At 27.0% G+C, this 26,810-nt stretch overlaps 2 protein-coding genes across 2 annotated transcripts; both read left to right on the forward strand.

Annotated features, from left to right (window-relative positions):
* Positions 1-41: 41 nt before the first annotated feature.
* Positions 42-8,501, forward strand: LOC117174851 (odorant receptor 4-like). The gene is made up of 3 exons (XM_033364241.1): positions 42-195; positions 5,083-5,800; positions 8,161-8,501. Exons 1-3 carry the CDS (start codon positions 58-60, stop codon positions 8,499-8,501), a joined length of 1,197 nt encoding a protein of 398 aa, XP_033220132.1. The 5' UTR covers positions 42-57.
* An 11,039-nt stretch (positions 8,502-19,540) lies between these two features.
* Positions 19,541-26,586, forward strand: LOC117175410 (odorant receptor 4-like). Its single transcript, XM_033365119.1, has 2 exons — positions 19,541-19,994; positions 26,231-26,586. The coding sequence occupies exons 1-2, from the start codon at positions 19,541-19,543 to the stop codon at positions 26,584-26,586; spliced, it is 810 nt and encodes a 269-aa protein (XP_033221010.1).
* Positions 26,587-26,810: the final 224 nt, after the last annotated feature.

Below are 26,810 nucleotides of genomic sequence, written 5' to 3' on the forward strand. Positions count from 1 at the left end.
CGCAGTTCAGTTGACGGATTGTCTTCGAGAGGAAAAGAGCCTTGCTCCTGAGAAAATATGGAAAGTGTCATGCCAACTAAGAAACTCTCGAATCAGCTAAAAAATATCGAAAGGCTCGCATGGCCAATGGGTGTTTGGCCCTTAAAGAACGACTTGTTTTCCGCAATTCGAACATTTTTATTTGTTATAATGCAGGTAATGTGAAAAATATATATTTTCAAGCTTTTAATATAAGTTCAGAAAATTATTAACCCTCTGAGCCTCGACTGGGTGTATTATATCCGGATGATATTTTCGGCTTGCTATATAGTTGTTTCAGTTTTGTGAAAATATTTATAGTAATACTTATAGTAGTATTTATAGTAAATATTTAATATAGTAATTTGTCTTATTAATTTTACAGTATTCATTTTTGGGATACTTTCAGCTATAAATAAAATAAAATAAAAATCGCGATGCGTTCATTAAAACCAAAGATATTGAATTCTAGGCTGAGAGGGTTAATGAATTAAAATAATTCTCTGTGTAATTAATAGGGTGTTTCATAAGTCAATTCTGAAATATTTTAACCGGACTTCGAAAAATTATAGAACATTTTTTTCCGCTAAATACCTTATTTTTATAAAAGTCTGCACAAAATAATATTTAAATTTGTTGAATTTAAATAAACTCTACATAATAAAACGGCAGTAGAAACCTCTATACAAGGTAGTTAAATAAGCTTTCTAAACCCTAAACAATAATATTCTCAATATACAATAATTTATAACATTAAAAACAAATATTGTTTTTTCAATCAAATTTAAATTATAGCATTGTGCAGAATCTGATGGTAAAAATTTGACTGCGTTAAATTCAAACTTTAGATACTGTGAAAATAGTTTTAATTTGTAAAATATATTCGCATATATTTGCTTGGTCACTTTTGAATAGTGGCCCTCTAGAGGCCCCTCAAAAGCTACCATTGTGGAAAAACCTAGCTGGGCCCTCGCAGGGGCCTACGGACCTACGGACCTATTGCATATTTTCAATGAGATTCATGCTCTTTATCTTGAAGAAAATTTAAATTTCTCTGAAAGTGCAACGCTTTTTTGATTACTTATTTTTTAATTGAACAAAAATCTTGCGATCTTTAAAAACAATTGTAATGAAATCAATTATTTTCAGCATGAAAAAAAATATTGCGACCTTTAAAGACAATTCCGATGAATTGAAACTGTTTTTAAATTTTTTGATAACAACTTTCATAAATTGTTTCATTAATATTATTTAAAATTCATATCACAAATAATTTGCACAAAAAAAGTTCGATTTTTTTATCAATTTTATTAATTATTTTCGAGGAACACTAAAAATATTTCTATCTTTGAAAATAATTTAAATTACTTTAAATTATGCTGTTTAAAAATGTTGTTATTACAACTTCAATAAATTATTTTATCAATATTAATTGAAGAAGTTGAAAAATAATACAAATATCTACCGTTCATATAATAACAGATCCATCCTTCCCAAGCATCGAATGCTCCGTAAGAATATCATCAAAGCCAAAAATCTTTGCACTAATTACATGCCTTTACTTTGGAATAAGTTCTCAAAAAACCTCTTTTTTAGATCTTCATTATTTTCTTGTTATTTATTACGGTATAATCTTGCACTTTTTTTTAATTCCATCCAAAAACAATACTTTTATACCCTATTATTCCCGCTCATCACAAAGTAAAACCTTGGTAAATTTTCAGTCTAAATGTCTTAAAACTTAATCATTGAGCAAAAAAATCGAAAAAGTCTATTTTAATCATTTAAAAAGCAGAAAGTTTTACTTTTGCGACATTTTCGTCATACATTTAAATAATTTCTGGCCTAAAAGTACATCCAGCGCCACCCTTGGTCGCGGTGAACATTTCCGGAATTAAAATAAATTTTATAAAATTTTAAAATGATCTCGAAAATTAAAATGGCCCTCGCGGGGGCTAATTCAAACTTTCCGCACGGCTATTTCAAACTTTAAAATTACCTTCCGGATAGCAAATTTAATAGGTGCTGGTTCCCGAATAAACCTTTAGAAGTATCATATTTCAATTTGACTTAAGATTACACATTCTTTGCCTTAAGCAATACTTAATTTAAAATCATATTTGTAAAAAATGAAAACGTGCAAAATTAAAACCAAAGGATAGTATCGAACCAGTAACCAAATAACCTATTAAAGAAAACTTTGTCTTGCAAAAGTGAAAACTCTGTCCAGAATTGAGATAAAAATATTTCTTCAAACTTCTAGTAAGCTTGTTAAATTTTGCGAAAGATTAGCCGTTGTCGGAACAAATTGTCTTTTTTCACACTAGTCAACAAAATTCCAAGTTTAGGTTTTGAAGTTGAAAATTTGGTTATATAAAGTATTTAAGACTAATTTGCAAATTAAACCAATCGAAGTGGAAGTTTTCTGATCACTGAGCGTTCTAAATATTTAATTAAAACATTTAAAACAGCGATTTCACGCTCAAACCTTCATTAATATATGTAAAAATGACAAGCCTTATAGAAACTTTTTATGAATAAAGCATTTGAAATTATACAATACGGATTCAGAAGCATTTAACTTTGTTTAATTTAAAATTATGCTTTGTGAAATTTAAGTATGATAAATATACATTTTTAATCGTGTTACGATTTAATTTAAATTAGTAAAAATGTAGACTTCAAAAACAGCATTTTAAAATTCAGGTTTCTAAACTGCTTACATTTAAATTTAATAATTTTTTAATTTTAGCATTTCGAACTCAAAATTTAAAACAATTCGTTGATTAAAAATAAACTCTTATTCTTTGATATGCTAAAATGTCGAAAAACGTCCATGCGGTTACATAAGATTTGATGAAATTATGAAAATGACAACTGGATATAAAGACCAAAAATAAACTTTTTTCAGGCTATTAAATGAAAAATTTGACCAAAATCACTGAAATATGTGGCCATTATTAACAACGTTTCAGGAAGGAGAGAATATAAAAATGTGTGTGCTTATGGAAGGAAAATCATTTGTAAAATGATTTGATGAAACAAATCAATCCTTTCTTCGACCGTTGATATTTATTGATTTCAAATCGTAGATTTCAAATTCTTTATATCTTAAGGTCCAATCGTAAATCGAAAAAATAAATATGAGTCAAAAAAACATGTTCTTCGAAACTCAGATATTTATTTATTAGAAAAAACTCCTTTTAAAACTTCACGACGTTTCAGTACACATGCGTACCTTTTTCAAAAGTTCTTAAACCTGAGTTGATGGTAGTTTAAATAGTCAAACAGATCAATTTTCAGTCAAAAAAAGAAACATTTCAGTCAATAGTTTTAAGAAAATGAATTAAAATTTAGTCATTTTTTTGAAGTCTCAAAAAATTTTGTCAATTTCTGTTCGTCCGTCCTAACCTACGCCAATTTTGTTTTGCTCGTACAATTTTAAAAAATGTAGTGTAATCGATTGAAGTCTCAAAAAAAATTTTTTGAGACTTCAAAAAATGACTAAATTTTAATTAATTTTCTTAAAACTATTGACTGAAATTTTCCTTTTTTTTTGACTGAAAATTGATCTGTTTGACTATTTAAACTACCATCAACTCAGGTTTAAGAACCTTTGAAAAAGGTACGCATGTGTACTGAAACGTCGTGAAGTTTTAAAAGGAGTTTTTTCTATTAAATAAATATCTGAGTTTCGAAGAACATGTTTTTTTGACTCATATTTATTTTTTCGATTTACGATTGGACCGTAAGACATAAAGAATTTGAAATCTACGATTTGAAATCAAGGAAAATCATTTGTTGTGATGAATTCCGCACGTATTCAATTAAATTTTGAACCTAATGAAACCTAGATGAATCCAATCCTATACAATTAATAATTTAAAATCTTTAAAATAAAATATTTTATTATTAGGCATTGCAAACCAAATTATTTGAAAAATAACAAATTTAATATTTTAAATATTTAAAACCAGAATAGCCTAGAATTTTAAATCAAACATATTTATAAATTCAAAATTGCTATATTGCAATAAACTTAAAAGGATTGGATAAGTTTTTCTACTAAAAATTTAAGGAGTTACCTATAATTTATTTAGTCTAAGTTTCAAAATATTGGCGCCATCCTACCTTCTATAATGTTTCCAATCGTTTTCAATTGGGTATCCATTATTCTGAGTTAAGGATTCAGTTTTCACTACAGCCTTTTGATTTTGCCTTAATTATTCACAAGCGCATTTTTACTCTCTCAAACAAATTTCAACAATATGAATTTTGAAAAAAATAAATAAAACTTTTACAATAATATACCCGCTAAATAATACTGCCTACCTGATAATCAGACTACATCAATGTCACATCGTTAAACGGAATGAATTTTACATGTTGTTAATCCATATACTTTTAACTTTTCATTCGGTATACCACCTAAAGATGATATTTTTTTATACTTAAAACTATTCTTAAATTACTAAAAATTGAATATCTAACCTATAAACATGTGTGCGTTATGTGTGTTACAAACGAAAACTGCAGTGGGCCTATTGTAGGCAAGTGCATTTACTCAATTCAATCCGATTGGGAATAATTGACACCATTAGCAACAATTTAAATCGATTCAACTTTTGATTACTCTTAATCGTTATTAATCGCGTCCAATCGATTATTTCCAGGAGGGATGCTGGAAAAAAATGATTATTTCATGAACTCGTAAGAACTTTTTAATCTCTAATAGCTCAAGTGAAAAGGAAAATCCTTAAAATAAAACTTTTGTAAAATATCGAATTATTAAATTCATTTTCTAACTTCTGTCAAGAGTTCAAGTTGAAGTACAATTGCAAAATTTAATAAATTCCAGAGTGAAGGCTAATTTTCAATATTTTAACTGTTCAGTGTCCCGATACTATCCTTAACTTAATAAAATATATTTTGAAGTCACCTAACAAGTATATTGTTTATTTCACAAAAAAATAAATAAATTTTTAAAATCATTTAAAACATCGTATAATGTGTATTGAAAAATCTTCAACCTATTTATTTTTGTCCTTAATTTTATACCTTTAGGTTAGTTTAGTTACAACTATCTCGATAGAAGTCAGCCTAGGTTATGGCAATACCGATGAAATGATAACTAACATCGAGATGCAAAAATTTGGAACAGTGGCACTGCTAAAACCGCTTTTATTTCGATTCTATCGCAAAAATTTGGCATACATCATAGTATCAATTAATGAAGACAGGTTATCCTCGATGAAAACTAAATATCTTAGGATTATGAAAGGTTATGCAAGCCGCGGAAATACTGTTTTATACGCTTATGCAATTAGTAATACCCTTCAATTGTCTATGCTATTTTTGGTTAATTTTCCTACTTTTCCAAAGAATGTAAAAAACAACTCTACGAACAATTCATATGATATTTCCGAAGAAAGAGTTCTTTTCTTAGGAACAAAATCTTTGCTTGGGGATTACTCGACGACATCATATCTCTTAATCTACATTCTGCAGATTGTTCAATGTTTTTCCACAGCTCTTGGAAATGTTGGAATTGACATTTTCTTCTTCAACTTGACAATGCAAATCTGTGGCCAGCTAGAAATTTTGTTTTACGAAATGTCCGATCTTAATCTCGAAAGTAACTTAAAGGCAATCAAATGTACCATTGCCTCTTTGATTAACAGACATCAACATTTGTTGAAACAAGTTCAGATTTTGGAAACAACCTTCAATCTAGTTATTCTCACACAGCTTGTGATTAACATTACTGGAGTATGCACATTCGGTAAACTTTTTTCATTTTTGATTGGGTTTTAATTTAACCGAGTATTTGTCTCGGCAAATACGAAATGAGATATCGATTTTAAACTTTTAAAGATTAAATGAAAGGCATCAACATAAATAATAGTTTTATATGGTTCTAAGTAATTCTGATTTTTAAAAATCTGTTCCAAAGATATTCGTGAAGAGTTTTATTTCGTTTTGAATAGGTATTTAATTAATTTTAAGATGTTTCACATCGAGATCTCATTTTTGATTTAGTTTAGTTTTGTAGAAAACAATTTGGGCAATTAGCATGGAAAAAATGTATTGTTTAACCAAAAATAATGTGCTGCATTGCGAGGAAGAGAGCATTGTCCTTTCATGGCGAGGTCAATGTTTCTTTTTGATTTTGCCCTTTCTTTCTTTAACTCAGATTTCAATATTCCAACCAGCATCATCAGTCATTTTTGCTACAACCTTAGTACCACACACTCCAATTACGTTCCTAGCCATGGTTTTCTGGATCATGGTACATTTAGATTAAAACTTTTCTAAAAATTTGTCTTTTTAAATAAAAGTTTAATCTTTTTAGTATAAATATTGTATCCTTTCATGGACAATAGTGTATTTTTTTTATTGAAAATACAACTACTTCCTAGAAAGTTTACTTTTTTTTTAATTACTATTTTTGTGTCAAAAAGTCAAATAAAATCTATTTGGATGAAAATTCAACTTTTTTTCAAAAGTTTTTATTTTTCATTTTAAAATTCACCTGCTTCGGCAGAAATTACATCTTTCTTGGTTAAAAAGTCAACTGTTTGGTTATAAGTTCATTAATTTTGTTGAAACGTCAAAGTTTTTGGTCAAAAATCTTACTTTTTTGCTAAAAATTTAACTATTTTGTAGAAAATTTACTTTTTGTTTCAATGTATTATTTTGATTTTGAAAAGAAAACTGAAATCTTTTCTGGGTGAAAACTCAACTATTTTTTGGAAAATTGTTTCATTTTTTTTATTAAAAGTTCATGTGCTTTTGAGAGAAATTTCATCTGTTTTAGAAGAAAATGCAACTGCTTAGTTGAACATTAAGCTACTGTTTGAAAAAGTCATATTTTTTTATTGGAAAATCTTCTGCTAAGTTGAAAATTTAACTATTCCGTAGAAAATTTACTTTTTGTTTTAAATCTATATTTTTCTGGTGAAAAATTAATCGTATTTGGTTTAAAAAATTCGACTTTTTGAATTAAAAAGTCAACTTTTTTGCAGAAACTTTTTTTTTAATCCATATTTTAATCTTAAAAAGTTAACTGGAATCTTTCTTGGATGAATACTCAACTGTTTTTCTTAAAGTTTGTTGTTTAAAAAAAAAATAAAAATTCATCTGTTTTACTAGAAATTTCATATTTTTTATATAAAAATGCAACTGTGTTTTAAAATATATTACATAGTTTGAAAATGCATCTTTTTAGATTGGAAATTCAATTTATTTCTTAACAACTTTTTTTGTTTAAAAAAATTCATATTTTGGTCGTGAAAAGTCAACTGAAATCTTTTTAATAGGAAATTCGACTCGTTTTTTGAAAATTTTTACTTTTTCATTTAAAAATTCATTTGTTTTAGTAAAAATATCTTTTTTTTATTTTTCGAAATTTTTTGGATAAACATTATTTTTGTTCGCTTGAGCATTCAACTATTTTGTTTGAAAGACCTGGTTCAGTTATTTTGTTAAAAAATCATTTTTTTCTTAAAGATTTACACTTCTAGTTGAAAAGTCATGTCTTTGTTTGAAAGTTGAACTATTTAGTTAAACACTAAACTTTTTTAATTAGAAATTCAAATAAAATGGTAAAAGTTAAACTAAATTGTTCAACAAATTTTTGTTATGAAATCCTATGTCTTTAGTTGAAAATTTAACTGTTTAGTGAAAGGGTTTTTTTTGTTTAAAATTAATTTTTCAACTAAAAATGTAACTTTTACATTTTTTTACAATTGAGATTTTTTAGTTGAAAACTCTCTTTTTTGGTAAAAAAAAAAATAAATAATTTTCTTGGTTTCAAATTCCATTTTTATTGGATAAAAATGCATTAGTTTCGTATAAAATTGATTTTTTGCTGAAAATTCATATTTTTCGTTTCATAATTAAATTCTACTGCAAATCCTTAAGCATTTTACAAATATCGTTGGTTCGTTTTTAACAATATTTGGAGAAAGCTCAAGAATAGGTATGGATGGTTTAGCTATACATTTTTTTCCATGAAGCATTTGCACCTAATACTTCTAGAAACCTTGGAAACGAGTTATCTTAAGTTTGCTCTATTGTGTTTTTAGTTTACAATTAAATTAACTTAATTTATTTTTGGTCAATTAAACGTCGATATTTCAGGTATACAAGTGCTTATAGCTATGCAAAACTCTAATACAGTCACAGCAATAAAGTCTTTTCTATGCACACTACTTCTGATGACGCAATTGCTGTTGTATTGTTATGCTGGAGATTTGCTATATTCAAGGATAGCGATGATAACATTTTCATCATACCAATTTCCTTGGTACGATGTGCCATACAATTTAGCAATGGATATGTATTTCGTTATGGTGAGGGCGGGATATCCATTCAGATTGACAGCAGGGAAGTTCATGACCATGAACATGGACTCTTTCACTAAAATTGTTAAAATAACATTTTCTTATTTCTCAGTCTTGAGATTGATGCTAAATAATTAATCAAACATCAAATTGGCTAGATAACTTTATGGAAACTTTAATAAAATGTACTTTTTATGCATCAGATTTGAAATTGCTTTGAACCCAGTGGTTTAAATTTTACAATATTTTGTATGACACATGCATAATTTCAGTTATTTTCGACGCCTATTGAACGGGGCTAAAATTCTACTTTTGATTTCCTAGAAAGTTTTTAATAATAAATTATAACTTTTTACTCTCTAGGAAGTGAAAATCACTTTTTATCGTAAAAACTGTAAGGAAATTTCGGTTGCAGATAATAAAATTTTGCAGTCATTAATGAAAAGTTACCATTTATAATTGATCAAGTTACCGTAAACTGCTATAAATTTCTGAGAATTTACAATAATGTTAAAAATTTAAGATTAGATAGTTTGTGGTAAGTTACCATATTTACTCGTAAAATTATTATAAATAACCAAAAATTTCCGCAAATTTATAGAAATTTTTCAATTGAATTTTGGATAGGTTATCTAAAGTTAAAATAAATTTCCTGTAATATTACCATAAATTACTAAAAAATTTAATAAATTTCCGGAAATTTATAAAAATGTTTAAAATTTGAATTTTGGATTGTTACCCACTGGGAACAAAATTTGGCGACGTCTTTACGACATCGTTACGACAAATTACGACAACTTTACGACATCATATGTCCATGTCGTTACAGTGTCTTTACGATATCGTAAAGACATCGTCAGATCATACGACACATTTACGATATCATGAAGATGACTTAACGACATGGACATAGGATGTCGTAAAGTTGTCGTAACGATGTCGTAAAGACATCGACAAATTTTATGCCCACTGGGTAATGGTAACTTACCTCATTTCCGCGAATTTATAGACATCATTAAACTCCCATGCAGAAATATTACATGTAGTTTATATATAGTGTGAAGTATTATATATAATATTCATTTGTTTTGTACATTTTTTTCAAAAAATAAATGAATATTATGAATAAAACTTCACACTATTTATAAAATATATATAATTTTTCCGCCTTGGCTTGGGTTAATTATCTTAACTTACCAGAAATTACCTGTAATATTATCATACATTATCCAAAAATTTCATACCTTTCCGGAAATTTATAAAAATGTTTAAAATTAAATTTTTTATTGTTTATGGTAAATTACTATATTAACCTGTAAAATCATTATAAATGAACGAAGATTTCCATAAATTTTCGCCAATTTATAGACATTTTTTTATTGTATTTTGGGAGAAAATTTATTTTATTATATTATATATATTTTGGGGAAAACTATATTAATTTACTATAAGATACCTGTAAAATTACCATATAACACCAAAAAATATAATGAATTTCCAGAAATGTATAAAAATTTTTACAATCGTATTTTAGGAAATGAATGATAAATTATTATTTTTACCTGTAAAATAACCATAAATGACTGAAAATTTCCATAAATTCTTAAAAATCTATAGAAATTTTTCAATTGAATTTAGAGTAACTCGTCTTGAATTACCATAAATTACTAAAAAATTCAATAAACTTCTGGAAATTTACAAAAATGTTTAAAAAGAAATTCCGGGTAATTTATGGCAAGCTACCATATTTACCTGTGAAAAGGACGTAAATGGCTTAAAATTTCCACAAATTTTCGCAAATTTACAGAAATTATTTAAATAAATTTTTGGTGTTTTATCCTAAGTTACCATAAATTACCTAAAATATTATCATAAACTACATAAAAATTTAATAAATTGCCCGAAATTTATAAAAATGTTTAAAATGGATTTCTGGGTAAGTTACGGAAAGTTACCATGTAAAATAACTATGAATGACCGAAAATTTGCATAAATTTCCAGAAATTGATTTAACAAAATAAATTTAAATTTGGGTAATTTATCTTAAGTTACCATAAATTAGCTGTGATATAACCATAAATTACCTTAAAATTTAATAAATTTCCGGGAATTTATTAAAATGTTTCAAATTGAATTTTGGATGGTTTGTGGTATGTCTTACCATATTTACCTGTGAAATTAAATGAATGACTGAAAATTTTCATAAATTTCTGCAAGTGTTTCGACGTTTTTAAATTGAGCTTTGGGACATTTATCTTAAGTTGCCATAAATTACCAAAAAATGTAATAAATTTCCAGAAATGTATAAAAATGTGCAAAATTGAATTTTGGGTCAATTATGATAAGTTACCATATCTACCTTTCAAATGACCATAAATAATAGACAATTTCCAAAAATTCATATACATTTTTCAAGTGAATTTTAGGCAATTTATGGTAAGTTACCATAAATTACACGCTCACCTACGACTTGTACTGAAAACATATACTCGTCGAAAAATCCCTCTTATCGCCCTAGGAGCATAATATACAGGAAAATTCACCCTAATAATCTCCCCGAAACTAATGAAGGTATGTGAGTTTCAAAAATCTCAAAACCGACAAAAACCTTACTAATTTATAGAATAGTCATTATTTTCTAATCGAATTCATTTTGCATTAATTATTGAGCCACTTATATAAAAAATTACAGCCAGTCTTTTATTAATTAAGGAAGCATTTATTATATATTTGTGATAGAAGTGCGCAAAATCAACCTTTTTTTAATAACTGCCCAAGAAAGATTCAAATTGCCTTATTTCTAAAATACGCAAGCGCAAATTTAACTACTGGTATGCAAAATAAGTATATTGCAAAGTGCGCATGCGCAAATTTACCTATTGGTATGCAAAATAAGTATATTAGAAAGTGCGCATGCGCCAATCTGTCTCGAATTAAATAAATCTTATCTATCCCTGTATTTTTTTATTTAACAAAATTCGACTTAAAAATCAACAAAATAATTTTAAAATTTTAAATAATTTTCATTTAAAAAAAAAAGTTTCTCGGAACCAAAGAAATTTCTTTTTGTAGAAAGAAGTTTCTTTGAATCAATGAAACTTTTCCTGAGCAGAGAGCCAGTGGAGATTTTTCTTTAATTTAAATAATTTTTTAAAACTGAAGCATCTTTTTTCTTATTTTTTTTTTATTTAAATTAATTCAGAAAAACCAAGAAATTATTTCCTCTAGTTATGAAAAATCAATTCTCTCTTATAACTTCTTTATCATTTTCTATTGTTATAATAAAGTGTATGTTTCATTAATAAAAACAGGAACCTACGTACCTTTTTTATTCCACTGTAAAACTTGATTGCCTTCATGCGCAAAATATATGTTTTTCAAAGTGCGCATGCGCCAATATTATTCTCGCACAATCTGCTGGATTAAAGCACTTTACGCCTTATTTAAAAAACGGACATCGTTACTTGCAACCTGTTCTAAAAAAAAGAGTTACTTCAATCGTTAGAAAATATACCTTGACGAATTTCGTGATTAAGCGTATTTCTCACATTCGTCAATTCAATCCCTTATCATTAAAGTCCTAAAACGAAAACGATTAATTAACTGAATAAAAGATTATTTAATCTCAAAAATTTCTTAAAAATATAGTATAGTATTATAGATTTCTCTGACTAACAACAGTGCGAAGAAATAATATCTTTTCGTTAGATAATGAAAAAGATGTGCCTGTTTGGAATAAAGATGCTTAACTCAGAAGAAAATTCCTTGAACCAAAAAAACTTTTCTCTTGGATATGCATAAAAATTAGGTTAAACCAAATCAATTTTGATTGATTTCACAAAATATTTGATTGACTAAATACATTTCTTTTAATCAAACAAATATTCTATCTACAAACAGATTTGGTTAAAACAAGAAAAAATTTTGGGTCAACCAAATATTTTGTTGTTTATATATTAACCATATTCTTATAAATTTAAAATTCACAAGCGGTTTTCTTCGGTCCACGAAAAAATACCTTCTACAATCCCCATTCACTTTATGCTCTTACGAGATCATATTGGGTCAGAAAGTATTTAATGGCAATATTTTAATTAAAATAAATTTCATTACTGTAAAAAATTGAATTTTATCAGTTAAGAAATGAAGAAGCGACCAACTATTAGAGTACCGTTTTACTTAAAATTTACGGGTTCTTCCTCAAGTACAAATGAGACGTTCCTTGTAGATTGAACTTGCTGATTATTTTCTGGAACAGTAAGTATTGGAACGCCAATTTAATAATTTCTGCTTTAATATATAAGTTATTGTGACTATATTTCTGTAAAAATTAATATCTGATTATGTATTTTTTCAGGTAATAATACTGTTATGACAGTACAATGGAAAATAATTTTAGTCTTCTTTGCGTGTCCCAAGGTGGATGCACCTGACTAATAATTCATAAGCCAGGCATGAAGGTGTATTTCTGGAACCGACGACATGAAGCTTCCTTACATTGTATTTACTTTTTTTATTCTTCATGTTCACCCTTTCGCTGCCTGTCCAACGCTCTCAATAAAAAATTCAGAAGACAAGGGTATCATTATCGACAATAGGAAAGGGTTCACTTCTTCCTTGTTCTTTGTTTCCCGTTTCGACGATGTGCATAAAAAAATAGATCTATCTTTGGCTATTCGTGACATAAAAAATTATTTACTATTAGTTTAAAAATGTCTTGTTTTCTTTTATTATTCTAGATCATATTTATCTTCTTTAGAGGAGTTTTGCATGTCTTCGATTACGTGCATTGTTTAAAAATACTGTTTATTTAAAAGTAACTTAAAATTATGACACCAATAATTAAAAATAGACGGGGGAATAGCATAAAATATAATTGTTTATCTAAATTTAAATTAATTCGAATAAGAGGAACTTGAGAATATTAAAAGCATACTTATGAAAAATTATGGTTTATTCAACTAAAATAATTTATAACAAATTCAAGTGAATGATATTCAATCAAAATTAATTTATTGTAATTCACTTAATTTAATTTGAAAATTTTGTGATTGAAATAAGTTTCGAAAAAGACGTAATATCAGTTAAGCTACATTTTCGTACATTCAAGACAAATCAAATCAAACGAATATAGGAAATTCAACATTAATTAATTTTTATTCAATTTGAATTCATGTTTGATAAATTAATTAGATTACAATCGATTTATCTGAATTTACTTCGATTTTGTATTGTATTTTGTATTTGAATTTATTTTTGTGAACCCAAAAGCATAAACCAATTATAGGATTTTTTGTTAGTTTTAGCATATATATTATTATATAAACAAATTAAGTTCTAAGTGGTATTATTAAGCAATCTGCGTTTTAAATGAATCAAATAAAATTAATTTGAATTGTAGAAAATTATAGAAAGATTCATTTGAATTTTTCTGAATCCAAATTAATTTTAAAAAAATGTGAAACTGCAATAATTCCTAATGAAAACTAAATTCTATGCACGTTCAAGAAAATTTTAATCACTTAAAGTCAATGTATACCTATTACTAAACTTCTTATTTTCCCGAAAAAATAAATTCCGTATTTTTCCAAATTGATTATCATTAACTCCTGGCCGGGTTTTGCAAATTAAAATTGAATTTCGAATAGGAAAATCTCGGCTTTAGAACAAAAGGAAAAAAGTACTTGTTATTAAAATTTCGTAAATTAAGTTCAATCACCTTCGAAAGAATATTCAAAGAATAATTTCACACAATATCTCTCAATTTTTAACCTTCATAACTCCTATGTATTGTCAATCAATAGTTACTATTTTTTTAAGGCAGTAAAAAACCATACTTTTTGTTTAAAATATTTAAACATATTTTTTATCATCACAGGTAACATTTTAGCGTTTAGAATATTGGGAATTATTTTAACATTTTTTATTTGATTAAAAAATCGTTTTTCTCGGTAAATCCGGAAAAGTTATTCATTTCTGGAAATAATGATGCAGTAAATGAATGTTAAAAGTAATATTTTCTGAAAGACGGTTTGCAATTATATAAGCAATTAAAATCAGTTTCTCATTTTCTCAGGAAAGATGGAGCAAATTATAATTTTTTTAATCTCTTACACTATGTCTCTTTTCAATCAGTATTTCCTGATATCAACGAAATCGATCGTAAAAAGACATTTTTATTGTGTAAGTGCAAACAATGATTTTAAAAGATGATTAATATGCAAATTAGGGTATAAGTTCTGAGATAAGAATACTGAATAATAACGTACTAATTGTAAGAGATTCGAAGAAACTCGAATTTTTTACACTTTTTCTATAAAAAGGAGCGACTAAATAATTATTAATTGTTTACTTAAATAAAAAATGTCTCCCTCAAACATATCAATATTAAAATTCATTAAATGCGTCATTATCTCCAGCAAGTATGACTTTTTAAGAATAAATGATAGAAAATTGTTTAAACAAATAAAAATTGTTTAAATTATTAAAAATTGTATTTAAGAACAAATATCACTCTGAGAATTAATTAATTACGTTAGTAATTGAAGTAAGTAAAACTTTTCAAGATTAACAGAGGAAAAAATTGTTTAAACAACTGAAAATGGTTTAAATAACTTAAAATTAAAGAATTTTAAATGGGATTAAAATCAAATTTAAAATCTTACTTAACGGCCCATAATCAAATTAATGTGCAGAATTCCTGAAAATAAAACCAAGCATCCAACGGACAAATTTGGACCAACATCATAAAATGTTCAGATTGAAGTTTTAAAAAACGATAACAACTTTTCCCTTAAAAAAAAACAAATTCTTTTATTTTTTGAACCAAAAGAAAAATGAGAAGGCCACCAACCAAATCCCCTTCGTTATCTTTTTTATTTCTTTCGTCTTTTTTATTTATATTATTATCAAATCACAATAAAAAAACATTTGTAAAAAATAATCACCATCGTTTCGGCACTCACACAAAATTCTTCCCGAAGCAAAAAATAATTAATAAGTAAAATAAAATAAAATAAAAAATACCCAAGCAGGCAGGAACATCAACGAAACCGCAATGCTCTCTTCCTGACAACCCGAGAATAATTTTCAAGTATCATTAAAAAATAAAATATATTACTCTAAAAATTCATTAACTGTTTCGTTAGTTTCAGAAAATAAAAACTTTTTACAATTCACATGCAAACATTCTTTAAATAAATGAAAAATGTTTTAATAATGAGCAAATATGTTATAAACAAATATTACTCTTGACATTTATCATCTGTATCATTTATCTTGAAAAATAACAACTTTTTTTGATTTACAGGGAGAAAAAATTGCTTAACTAATTCGAAATTACTTTAGAAATACTTGGAAATTTGTCACTTATCGAATAAAAATAATCCACATTAAGAAAATTTCGACAAGATCATCTTTTACAAAAAATTTCATTTTTTTGTTGTTGAAAATTTCCGAACACAGAAGAAGCGAGTTCAGGGGGTCAAAATTAAAATTTGTTTTTCGGAAATTTTGTCTAAACATTTCCTAAAAGGTGAATAACTTTAATTTACAAAAGCTAACAAAAAGTATTTCACTTTTTCTTTTGTTTTTTAACGAACTGTTCCTATTTGAACTCTTATCTTAATTTCAAAAGCACGGGTAAATGTTGACTGAATAAAAAAAAAAGAATTTCTTGTTGCCGGAAAACAAACAAATTTAGGGGAAGGGCTCGATAACCAAAAATTGAAAATCGTATTTTTAGAGGTATACATTTAGACCATGGTGATTACTGAACGAATGCAAACAAAAAATTAAAAAATTTCAAACATGCTAAAAAATTCAAAGAATTGAATATTAATTATCAATATGTGTACTTTATCAACAGACAGAACAATTATTGTGCACATAACAGTTTTTAATTTTCAACAAATAGTATGAAATATAAAAAGTTGTAATAATTACCAACACCACAATGGCAAACGAGAATCGAATAGTAGAAAAAAAACTTTCGTTTTGAAGAGGCCATACTCCAGGCAGCCAAGTAGGAATCGCATAAATTGAATACTCGCGATCAAAATTTTTCAGACGAACCTTTTCTTCTGCCATATTTTCTTTTGATAAATGTATTCCTCACGAGATTAATTTTCACGAAGAACGATAATGTGAAATGTCGATCTCAATTTATCTTATGCACAAAATGCAAAAATGATTCTCTGGATAATGATAAAAAATTGCAGATAATTTGATATAGAAATAAACGTTTCCCGTTAGTTATTTTCAAATGAATTTTTAAAGAAGCTCTCGGTATTATGTATAATATACTCACTGAATAATTGAAGAAATGATTATTATACGCGCATGATCTTAAGAAAAACTTCTTTATTTCATTTCTTAATCTTGATATGTGAGTTTCTTCATGTCATCAAACATTCGCACTTTTTTCAAAAGTTTCTATTCTCAAAATGATATTTTATATACAGTTTTTATTTTATTATCATTTCGGAAAATTAAAAAATTCTAAAAAAGTTTAAGGTGAAGTTTAATTAAACGTATGAAAATAAAAAGATGAGAGAAGAGAAAGATTGGAAAAAAGACTTGGATCAAGAATATTTAATTTATTTCATACCATCTTGGCTGCCTGGAGTGTGGCCACTACTACCTGATAATTTTTTGACTGCTATAAGATTTTACGTTGCCGTGATATTATTGGTAACTATTATTAAAAATTATTTTAATTTTAAATCAGCAATTTTCATTTGATCGCGGTCTTCCTGCTCGTCGAATGTTTTACTGGGAAAGATAAATTTTCAACCAAAAATGGAACTGTTGAATTTATAGATAAAAAAATTAGTTTATAACAAAATAATTTATTTTTAAACCAAAGGCATCAATATTCATCAATCATCAATTCACCAAACAAAAATTATTTTTAGTTAAAACAATTAATTAAAATGTTTGAAAAACGATTCTATATTAGGAGCAGATTTAAATTATAATTCTTTTGATTTAGCTGAAAGAGAACCTGAATTGGTAGTTACAAATTTTACTTTTTATTAAAATATTAATAATAATTGATATTATTATTATTTTTCGTAGTTGATATTATATTTGTAATTAATAAAATGGTTAATAATTAATAATATTCCATTAATAATAAATAATAATATTTAATTTTGCAATAAACTAAAAAGTTTAAAGACTCCGCTTATGCTTAAAATTAAAACATTGTAATAGATTTGAATTTGTTATGGATTAAAACTTAATCCTAGAGAATTTCATATATTTTATTTCCATTTTTATTTTTCAAAATTTAATTCTCTGTACCAAAAAATTAATAGAAAAAAAAAGAAAATTGGAAATTCTCTAGGATCAAGTTTTAATTTATTATAAATTCAAATCTATTACAATGTTTTAATTTTAAGCATTAGTGGAGTGTTAAAACTGTTTAGTTTAGTGCAGAATTAAATATTATTATTTATTATTTAATGAAAGATAAGTAATTATCAACCATATAATTAACTATAAATATAAAGTCAAATTTAAAATCTTAGGTGAAAATTTTTTCCAAATTAATATTATTAATTTATGGTATTAATATTCAGGAAAAGTTCCACGAAAAATAACAAAAATATCAGTTATTACTAAATGAATAAATGTATTTATGAATAAAATGCCGTTTTTTCACGAAATCAACAGGCAGTTATTTAACAATGATTTTTTTCTATGAATCGATAACATGTAATAATTATTTTAACTGTACTTAATTAACAAATGCATTATTTGTCAGTTTTTCAGAATTTAAATGTGTGTGTGTGTGTGATCAACTGTTAAAGACATATTTTCTAACTTTTTTTTATATTTTGATAAAGATCCACAATTATTATTTTAATAACAATGTAGTAAACAATTTTTTTTCTTGTGGAATATAATTGAAATTACTAATCATTCTTTCTTTGCCGTAACTTGATGAAGTTGGATGATAGGATGAATATCGTGTATGGCTAAGTTAATTAAATTGTTAATAAAAATAAAAATAGTGGATCGTTATCGAACTATTAAAAAAGGTTTGAAAGAAACGTGTTATTAACAGTTGTTTAGAAAAGAAAAAACAACCTTAAATGCTGAAAAATAGCTAAATAATGCATTTGTTAATTAGGTTTGGTTAAATAATTATCAAATGTTATCGATTTATAGCAAAAAATCATTTCTTGATAAGTAGCTGGTGATTTCGCGAAAAAACGGTATTTCATTTTTAAATACATAAAATGATACAAATTTGTTTAAACAATTGTTTGTTACAATGATAAATTGTTTACTGTCATCAAAATCTTCTTAAATGAAAGAAACTTTGTTCCATCAAAGATACCATATATAAATATTTATTTTCAAAAATTGATTTAAAATTACCAATTTATTTATTAACTTTTATTCATTCAACTTAAAAGCTCTTTTTGTCCATAAATTGTTCAAATTTAGTGCAAATCAAGTTACGAATCGCCGCCAATCCCCACGTAACCATTTTCATTCACTTATTTGTTTATAACAAATTTAATAAATTTTTTAACTTACAGTTTTCTAGTTATTTTTGAGTGAAAAAAAGCATTTCACAAAAACTGGTATAGTTCTAAAGTAGAAATTTTTTGTTGAATTTTTGTTATTAAATAAACAAAATAATAAACACAAATTTAAAAATCGGCCATGATGGTTTGATGCGAAATATTATTAGCTTTCATTTTAAAAAAGTTAAAAGTTAAAAGAAGCAAAGTTAAAAAGTCGAGTGGAGATGATAAGACGAGCAGGTGGATCTTTTTACTCTTTTTTTAGCAACAATTAATCATGAATTGTTTGCCCCTAATTTAACTGATTATTTTACAGAAGATAAGAAATTATGTTTTCACATACAATTATTCCAGTTTTCGACAATAGTAACTTTAGGTTCCGAATTAATTCAAAGATGTGGAGATTCAAAACAAATGACAGACCAGTTAGTATTTTGTGCAGTGACACTAAATTCGACAACAAAAACGATCCTCCTCCGAATTTTTCGAAAAAAAGTTTTCAATAACTACAAAGAAGCAGAACATGATTGGTCAACCACTGAAGATGAGGAATTTCTCAAAATTATGGAATCTTACCAAAAGTTCAGTAGACACGTTTATTTTTTTGAAGCTGCAGTTCATTATACTCTACTCGCAATGTATATGGTGGCACCTACATTAGCTGAAGAGGAGAAAATTCTGCCTTTACAAACTGTTTGCTTATCCAACAATATTTCAGAAATTGGATATCAGAGTGTCTATTTTTTGCAATGTCTCCAATTCCTTTACGTTTTTAATGGAAACGTGGGAACCGACTTTTTCTTCTTTGCTATTGTGATGCACATTTGTGGACAAGTGGAAATTCTCAGAATAAAACTTTCAAAAATTGCAAAAGACGATTTTTATAATATAGAAAATGAGGAAGAATTTGATGACAGTATTAATAGTTTCAGGCGACGAAATCTGGATGAGAAGAAATGTTTTGATTGCATGAAGTCTCTTATTGAGAGACACATAAAACTTTTAAATTTGGCTAATGATGTGCAAAATACTCTTTCCATAACTCTTCTTGTACAACTCAGCACAAGTGTCGTTATCATGTGCATTTTGGGTACGTATTATTTTCAAAGTGGGAATTTCTTGGATAAAAAAGACGCAATTAAAAAGAATAATTAAAAATGTTAAAACTTAAATTTAGACATCTTTTTACATTAAATAATAAATACAGTCGTTTACTGGTCTATTATTTTTGGAGAGACGAAAAAAATTTGCCTCAACCTGGATTCGAACTGGAAACGTCACTATACATGAGTGCGTGTTTTAAACAAAAAATGTCTTTTCTACTATAACAGATAACTCTTTAATAAAATACTTGAATTTTCAACAAAATAATAAAATTTTGAAGATAATAGTTGAATTTACAACGTAAAAAGATAAATTCCTAACAAAAAGAGTCACAGTTTATATTTAAATCATAAAATATAAATCAATACAAAAAAAGAAGAATTTTAAAACCAAAAAGGCGAATTTTCAACAAATGAAGATTCTTCACTCAAGAAATAAATAAAAGTTGATCTAAATTCTTGAACCTCCAAGCCAAAAGCAAATGTTCTCAACAAAAATTGAATTTTCAAAACAAAATATACCTTTTCAGAAAAAAATTAATTTTCCGCGAAACTGACGCATTCTTGCCCAATAAACATGAAATTTCAAACCAAGAAAATTATTTCTTTTAAAGGTAAGTTTTCGATGAAAAAAGATCAATCTTGAAAAAATGGAAGTTACATTTTCCGTTAAAAAATAATTTTAAACCAAAAAAATGGCTTTTTGACGAAACAATTAAATTTGAAACCAAATACATAAGCCTTCAATCAAAAAAATTAATGTTTACAATGTTGTTTAACTTTTACCTGAGTAATTAAATTATTAAGTGAAACAAGTTTTTTTTCAACAAAATAGTTAAAACTCCTACCAAAGAGATGAATTTCAACTAAAAATATAAATTTTCAAGGAAAATAATGATTTCTTAACAAAGTGATTCGACCAAATCTTTCAAACAAAATAGTTAAATGTTCGAGCAAAAAGGAATAATTATCGACCAAGAAAAAAGAGAAAAAGAATTTTATAAAGAGTTTAAATAGTTGAGTTTTCCGTTAAAATATTTCAGTTGACTTTTAAAGATCAAAATATGAATTTTGTTACGAAAAATAAGTTTCACCGGAAAAAAATTACATTTTCATTCCAAAAAGACGAATTTTTTAACCAAAAAGGATGAAATTTTAACAAGGTAGATGAATTGTCTCTCAAATAGTTGCATTTTAAGCTAAAAAAGGTGGAATTTGTACTAAAACGGATGAATTATTAATAAAAAACGGTGAAACAGTAGAATTTCCAGGAAAAAAGTACGACTTTAGGAAAAAAATAGTTTAATTTTCAACCAAACAGTTCATTTTTGTCCAAGAAAGAAAACATTTCTCTTATGACAGATAAACTTTTAATAAGAAAATTTTTTCAAATGTTAAATTTTAATTTAGAGAAGAATTCAGTAATGTTTTTAATACCAAAATATTAAATTTGAACAAAACCAAAATTGTCTAGAAAATAATTAAATTTTCAACAAAACAGCACAATTTTTAACCAAAAAGTATAACTTTTTAACAATATTGTTAAATTTTGAACCAAACAGATGCCTTTTTGTAAAGAAAAATTAAAATTCTACTAAAACCGGTGAATTTTTAAATCAAAAAGATAAATTTTCAAAAAAAGAATTGAATTTTAATCCAAAAAATTGCAATTGACTTTTCAAAATAAAAATAGAAATTTGAATTAAAAACTAAATTTTCTCGGAAATAGTTTAATTTCCAACAAAAAAGGTGCACGTTTTCTAAAAAAATATGGAATAATTATACTCAAAAAATAAACTTTTGAATAAAAAAGAAAATAATTCATAAAAAATAGTTTTCATCCCAAAAAGATTTCAGTTGACTAATCAGGAAAAAAATATAAATTTCCAACAAACGTTAACGTTCTACGAAAAAAAACGAATTTTAACCCAAAAAGACGACTTTTTAACAAAACAGTTGAACGCGTGGTAGCACCCCGGTCCAAATCAGAGCTGAGACAGATTTTTTTTCGTTTCTTTAAAAATAATAGATTAGGTATCGATACTAATTAATATTGAATATAACAAAAATTAATCATTGCCCTGTTAAAAAAAAAATAGAATCCCTGTTTATATTCAAAAATTTACTTACATTTAGAAATTAACTCAAATTAAGTAAAAAATTTTCTTACTTTCACATGCTCAATGTCTGAACTTTTAAATTCAGATAAAATTTACTTTAATTCAGATCAAATTTTGCTCAATTTAAGTTCTTCTCTGAACTTAAAGCCTTGTGTCGAGTGGACCATATGACCAGATTCCTACCTTACCGACACTGTTTTTATTTCCTAACTTATTTTCATATGAAGTGCCACATCGAGTTAAAAATTTGGGATAATAAATAAGAAGGTGGGTCTGGTCCTAAATTTTAATAATAACGAAAAAAAATATTTAAAAAAAAATTCAGCTTGATGTGGCGCTTCGTGTGAAAATATGTTAAGAAATAGAAAAAGTGTCAGTCAAGTAGGAATCTGGTCACATGTCCCACTGATCACATGGCTTTAAGAACAATTTTAAATTTAATACTTTTTATAAATAAACAACACAGTTTCCGGTTGCCGACATTTACTAACATTAAAGAACTTTTTGATTGTTTGTGTTCTTGCTAAACTTAGAAGGTTTTATTAGTGCATTACGTGGACAATAAATGCAACAATAAAAAATATTTTTTTATATAAAATTATATTACTATGGCATTTTACATTATTCTGAATGTTTTTCTATTTAGCATGGACATGAACCTTTTTTCAATACACGCATCATAAAATATTTTTAATTAAAAAAATTTCCTTTTAATTCCACAAGATTCCATGAATCCTCTTTAGGGAACTAAAAATAATGTATTGTGTATACATACGAGTTAGTGACCTTCCTTATCTATCTAGAAACTTCTAAATCTAGCATGGACACGAACCATTAATATTGCCCGAATATTTATAAATATACGTAACAGGAATCTAAATTCCAGTAGATACAATTTAATTGAATTCCCTAGAATTGAACTTGAATCAAAGTTGAGTCTTAGAATAAATTACTTGAATTTATTGGAATTCATAAACATTTTTTTATTTTGATGTAGAATTAAATTTTTTTGCAAGTTCATCTGTTTAGAATCGATCAATTAACGAGGGGGGAATAATTCTGGTTAATCTTTGGAACGCTCGGTTATCCGAACTGGAATCCCGGAGTAATACAATTAATCCACTGTGGTTGTAGGTACTCCTAGGAAATTCACTTGCAATCCATAGTAATAGACTTTTAATTTAAAATTTTCTACTTTTAACTGAGGTTATCTATTCTTATTCCTAGGAAATCCATTTGTGCTCCCATGTAATCCAGTTGTAATCCTCGGTAATCCACTTATAATCCTGGTTATTTAGGTTCGTAATCAAAGGAAATCCACTTGTAATTACAGACAATACATTTGTAATCCTTTTCAGTCGCCTTGTAAAACTAAGTTATCTACTTCTAATCTGAAGTACTATAATTAATCGCCTCTAACGATATGAAAAACAGTTATAACCTTATGTCATTCACTTGTGATCACACTTAATCCACTTTTAATCCAGATTTATTAAAAGTATTTTGTGTCATCCTAGATAATGCACTTACAGTCTGGTGTAATTTAAGTAATTCAGCATAAAGCCAGGCCATCCACTTGCAATCGTAGGTAACCTCCTTGTAATCCTAGATAATTCACTTGTAATCCGCATTCATCCACTTTTGATACAGAGTAATTTTACTCAATCCACTTGTAATTCTGTTTAAACCACCCTTAACCCTTGTTAATACGCTTTTATTTTGTAGTAATGCAAATAATCCAATGTAATTCTAGACAATCCACTTGCAATCCTGGAGAATCTAGTTGTAATCTTATGTAAACTACTTATCTAGAGTAATAAACATGTTATCTATTTGTAAAATGGAGTAATGCAATTTATCCTGTGTACTTTTAAATAATGCACTTGTATTCCGCTTTCATCCACTTTCAATTACAGAATACTTTTACTTATTTTATTTGTAATTCTGTTTAATCCACTTGCAACCCTAGGTAATACGCTTGTATTCTTTAGTAATTCAAGTAATCTAATGTAATTCTAGACAATCCACTTGTAATCCTCGACAATCCACTTGTAATTTTATGTAAGCTACTTATAATGTAGGTTATTAAACGTGTGACCTAATTGTAATTTGAAGTAGTACACGTTATCCAATGTAATTCTATATAATCCACTTGCAATCTGGATTTAATACCGAGTAATTTATTTGTAATCCGAATAATTCTATTCAATCCACTTTTGCTCCTAGGCAATCCAGTTGTTATATTACGTCTTCTACTTTTAATCCAGAGTGATTAAATTTTAATCTACTTGTAATCTGAAATAATACAAGTTATCGATTAATTCTAGATAATCCACATGTAGTCTGGAGTAATTAAAGTAATTTAGTCTGATAGTAGGGAATAGTCTTGCATTTCTAAGCTGTCCCTTCGCAAGCTCAAGTAATTTAATTGTAATCCCATGTAATAAACTTGTATAAAAGTGTACTTCTACAAAATTCACTTTTTAACCTAGCTATTCCAATTTCAATTCTAAGTAATCCGCTAGTATACTGTAGTAGTACAAGCAATCCAATATAATTCTAGATAATCCAGGTGTAATATTATGTAAACCACTTGTAATCTAGGGTATTAATCTAGATTAATCTGGAGTAACCAAAGTTTTTCAGTGTAATTCTAGATAATCCACTTTTAATCTGGATTACTCAAGTAATTTAATGTAATATCAGGCAACTTACTTGTAACCCTGAGTAATTCGCTTATATTCTGTAGTTATACAAATAATCTAATGTAATCGTAAGCAATCCTTTCAAGCTTCTAGGCGATCCAGCTGTTATTTCATGTGCCCTTCTTAAATCTAGAATAATTAGATTGTAATCCAATGGTAATCTGGAATAATACAAGTTATCCAGTATAATGGTAGATAATCCATCTGTAGTCTCGAGTAATTCAAGTAATTTAGTTTATTGCTAGGAAATAGTCTTGCAATTCTAGGCAATCTCCTTTTATCCTTAAGTAATTTAATTGTAATCCCATGTAATCCACTTATATTAAAGTTTACATCTACAAAATTCACTTTTGAATCATGCAGGATATTAAAACTATATTCCACTTATAATCTGGATTAGGTCATGTAATTTAATGTAATACTAAGCAGTCGACTTTGAGTCCTAGACAATGCCCTCATAATCCTAGGTAATTTATTTGTAATCCTACTAATCCACTTGTAATCCTAGGTAAACTCCGTTTAATCATAACTAATGCGCTTGTAATCCGGCATAATCTACTTGTAATACAGTGAACTTTTAGGTACTCCAATTGTTATCCTCGGCAATCCATTTATAATCTGTAGTAATCCACTTTTAATACCAGGTAATTCCGTGCAACGACCATACGCGTGAGTCTCTTAGGCGAAGTAATCCATTATAACTTTATGTAATCCAGAGTAATCCGAATTTTCGGAACTAGTCCGTTCCCTTTTTTAGCATTTTCCCAAATTTTCCCTTTTACAGAATTTTGGACAAAATTGTACTACCAAACTTGTATGATATAAATTTAAATCGACGAACGTGGTTGAATATTAATTTAAAAGTCCTTATAGTTGCGCAATTTTTACTTGGAAATGTCTTCAAGAAAAAGTGTTTATTATTAAACAGCTTTAAATCAAAGGCCGTAAAATTTATTATATTTAAATTAAAAAGCTGGGAAAGCAGAATCGAACAAGCGCCCAAGCAGTAGGCAAGAGTGGGAATGACGCGCAGAAAACGCGACAAAAGAGAGAACGATCTTACGTCGCGTTTTCTGCGCGTCATCCCCACTCCTGCCAACTACTCGAGCGCCCATTCGGTTCTGCTTTGCTTTGAGATCTTCTCAATTAATTAAAATGAATTAGAAATTTTATCCTTTCAAATTGGAGTATAACAGTCTTTTAGAAAATTGTTGCTACCAATCTGCTATCAAAATGTTTCATAATATTATTTATATAAACATATTTATGAAATAAAATTTAGGCGTATATAAAATTTAAATAAAATGACAACTATTTTTCAAGTTTCTAGCAAAATTTAAATAATCTAATTTTTTGCGAACTCAAATCAGAAAATAATAATAACATTGAATTTTTCAGGGATACAGACCTTACTTTTCTTACAAGTAGGTGACACAATATCAGCAGGAAGGACAACAAGTGGATTTTTAATTGTAGCGTTCGGACTCTTTCTCTACTGTTACATGGGCGACTATTTACAATTTCAATTCGAAAACGTTTCAGAAGCAGCTTACTTGTGTAACTGGTATAACTTCTCGCCCAAAATTAGCAGAAGTATTATACACATTCAAATGAGAGCAAATCGTATCATAAATCTAAGTGCAGCCAAAATTTGTGATATGAATTTTGAAATGTTTAAATCTGCTATGAAAACGGCTATATCTTTCTTCTCCGTCATGCGAATGGTTTTGGAGAATGAAGAAAATACAATATAAAATTTTTTAAATATAACATTATGCGCACCTTGCGCGTACTAACTAGACTATCTTTAGGGGGGAAAAAACTGTTCATTGCTCAACGTTTTTTTATTTTTATATCGAAATTTTATTTTTAACGTTCTAGAGTCAGCAAAATGCGACATTTATGTTTATAATAAAACTGAGAATTGTCAAAATTGAGTAACTTCAGCGTTAAATAATAGTCAAAATAATATTTGGAC

Source organism: Belonocnema kinseyi, chromosome 6, assembly GCF_010883055.1.
Source record: "Belonocnema kinseyi isolate 2016_QV_RU_SX_M_011 chromosome 6, B_treatae_v1, whole genome shotgun sequence".
NCBI lineage: Eukaryota > Metazoa > Arthropoda > Insecta > Hymenoptera > Cynipidae > Belonocnema > Belonocnema kinseyi.

What these genes read in the sequence shown, in the direction of transcription:
- LOC117175410 (XM_033365119.1), top strand. Translation starts at nt 19,541, where the DNA reads ATGTATATGGTGGCACCTACATTAGCTGAAGAGGAGAAAATTCTGCCT. An exon ending in CGTTATCATGTGCATTTTGG is followed by an intron (nt 19,995 to 26,230) that starts GTACGTATTATT and finishes TGAATTTTTCAG; the next exon opens with GGATACAGACCTTACTTTTC.
- LOC117174851 (XM_033364241.1), top strand. Translation starts at nt 58, where the DNA reads ATGGAAAGTGTCATGCCAACTAAGAAACTCTCGAATCAGCTAAAAAAT. An exon ending in TTTTATTTGTTATAATGCAG is followed by an intron (nt 196 to 5,082) that starts GTAATGTGAAAA and finishes TTATACCTTTAG; the next exon opens with GTTAGTTTAGTTACAACTAT. An exon ending in TACTGGAGTATGCACATTCG is followed by an intron (nt 5,801 to 8,160) that starts GTAAACTTTTTT and finishes TCGATATTTCAG; the next exon opens with GTATACAAGTGCTTATAGCT.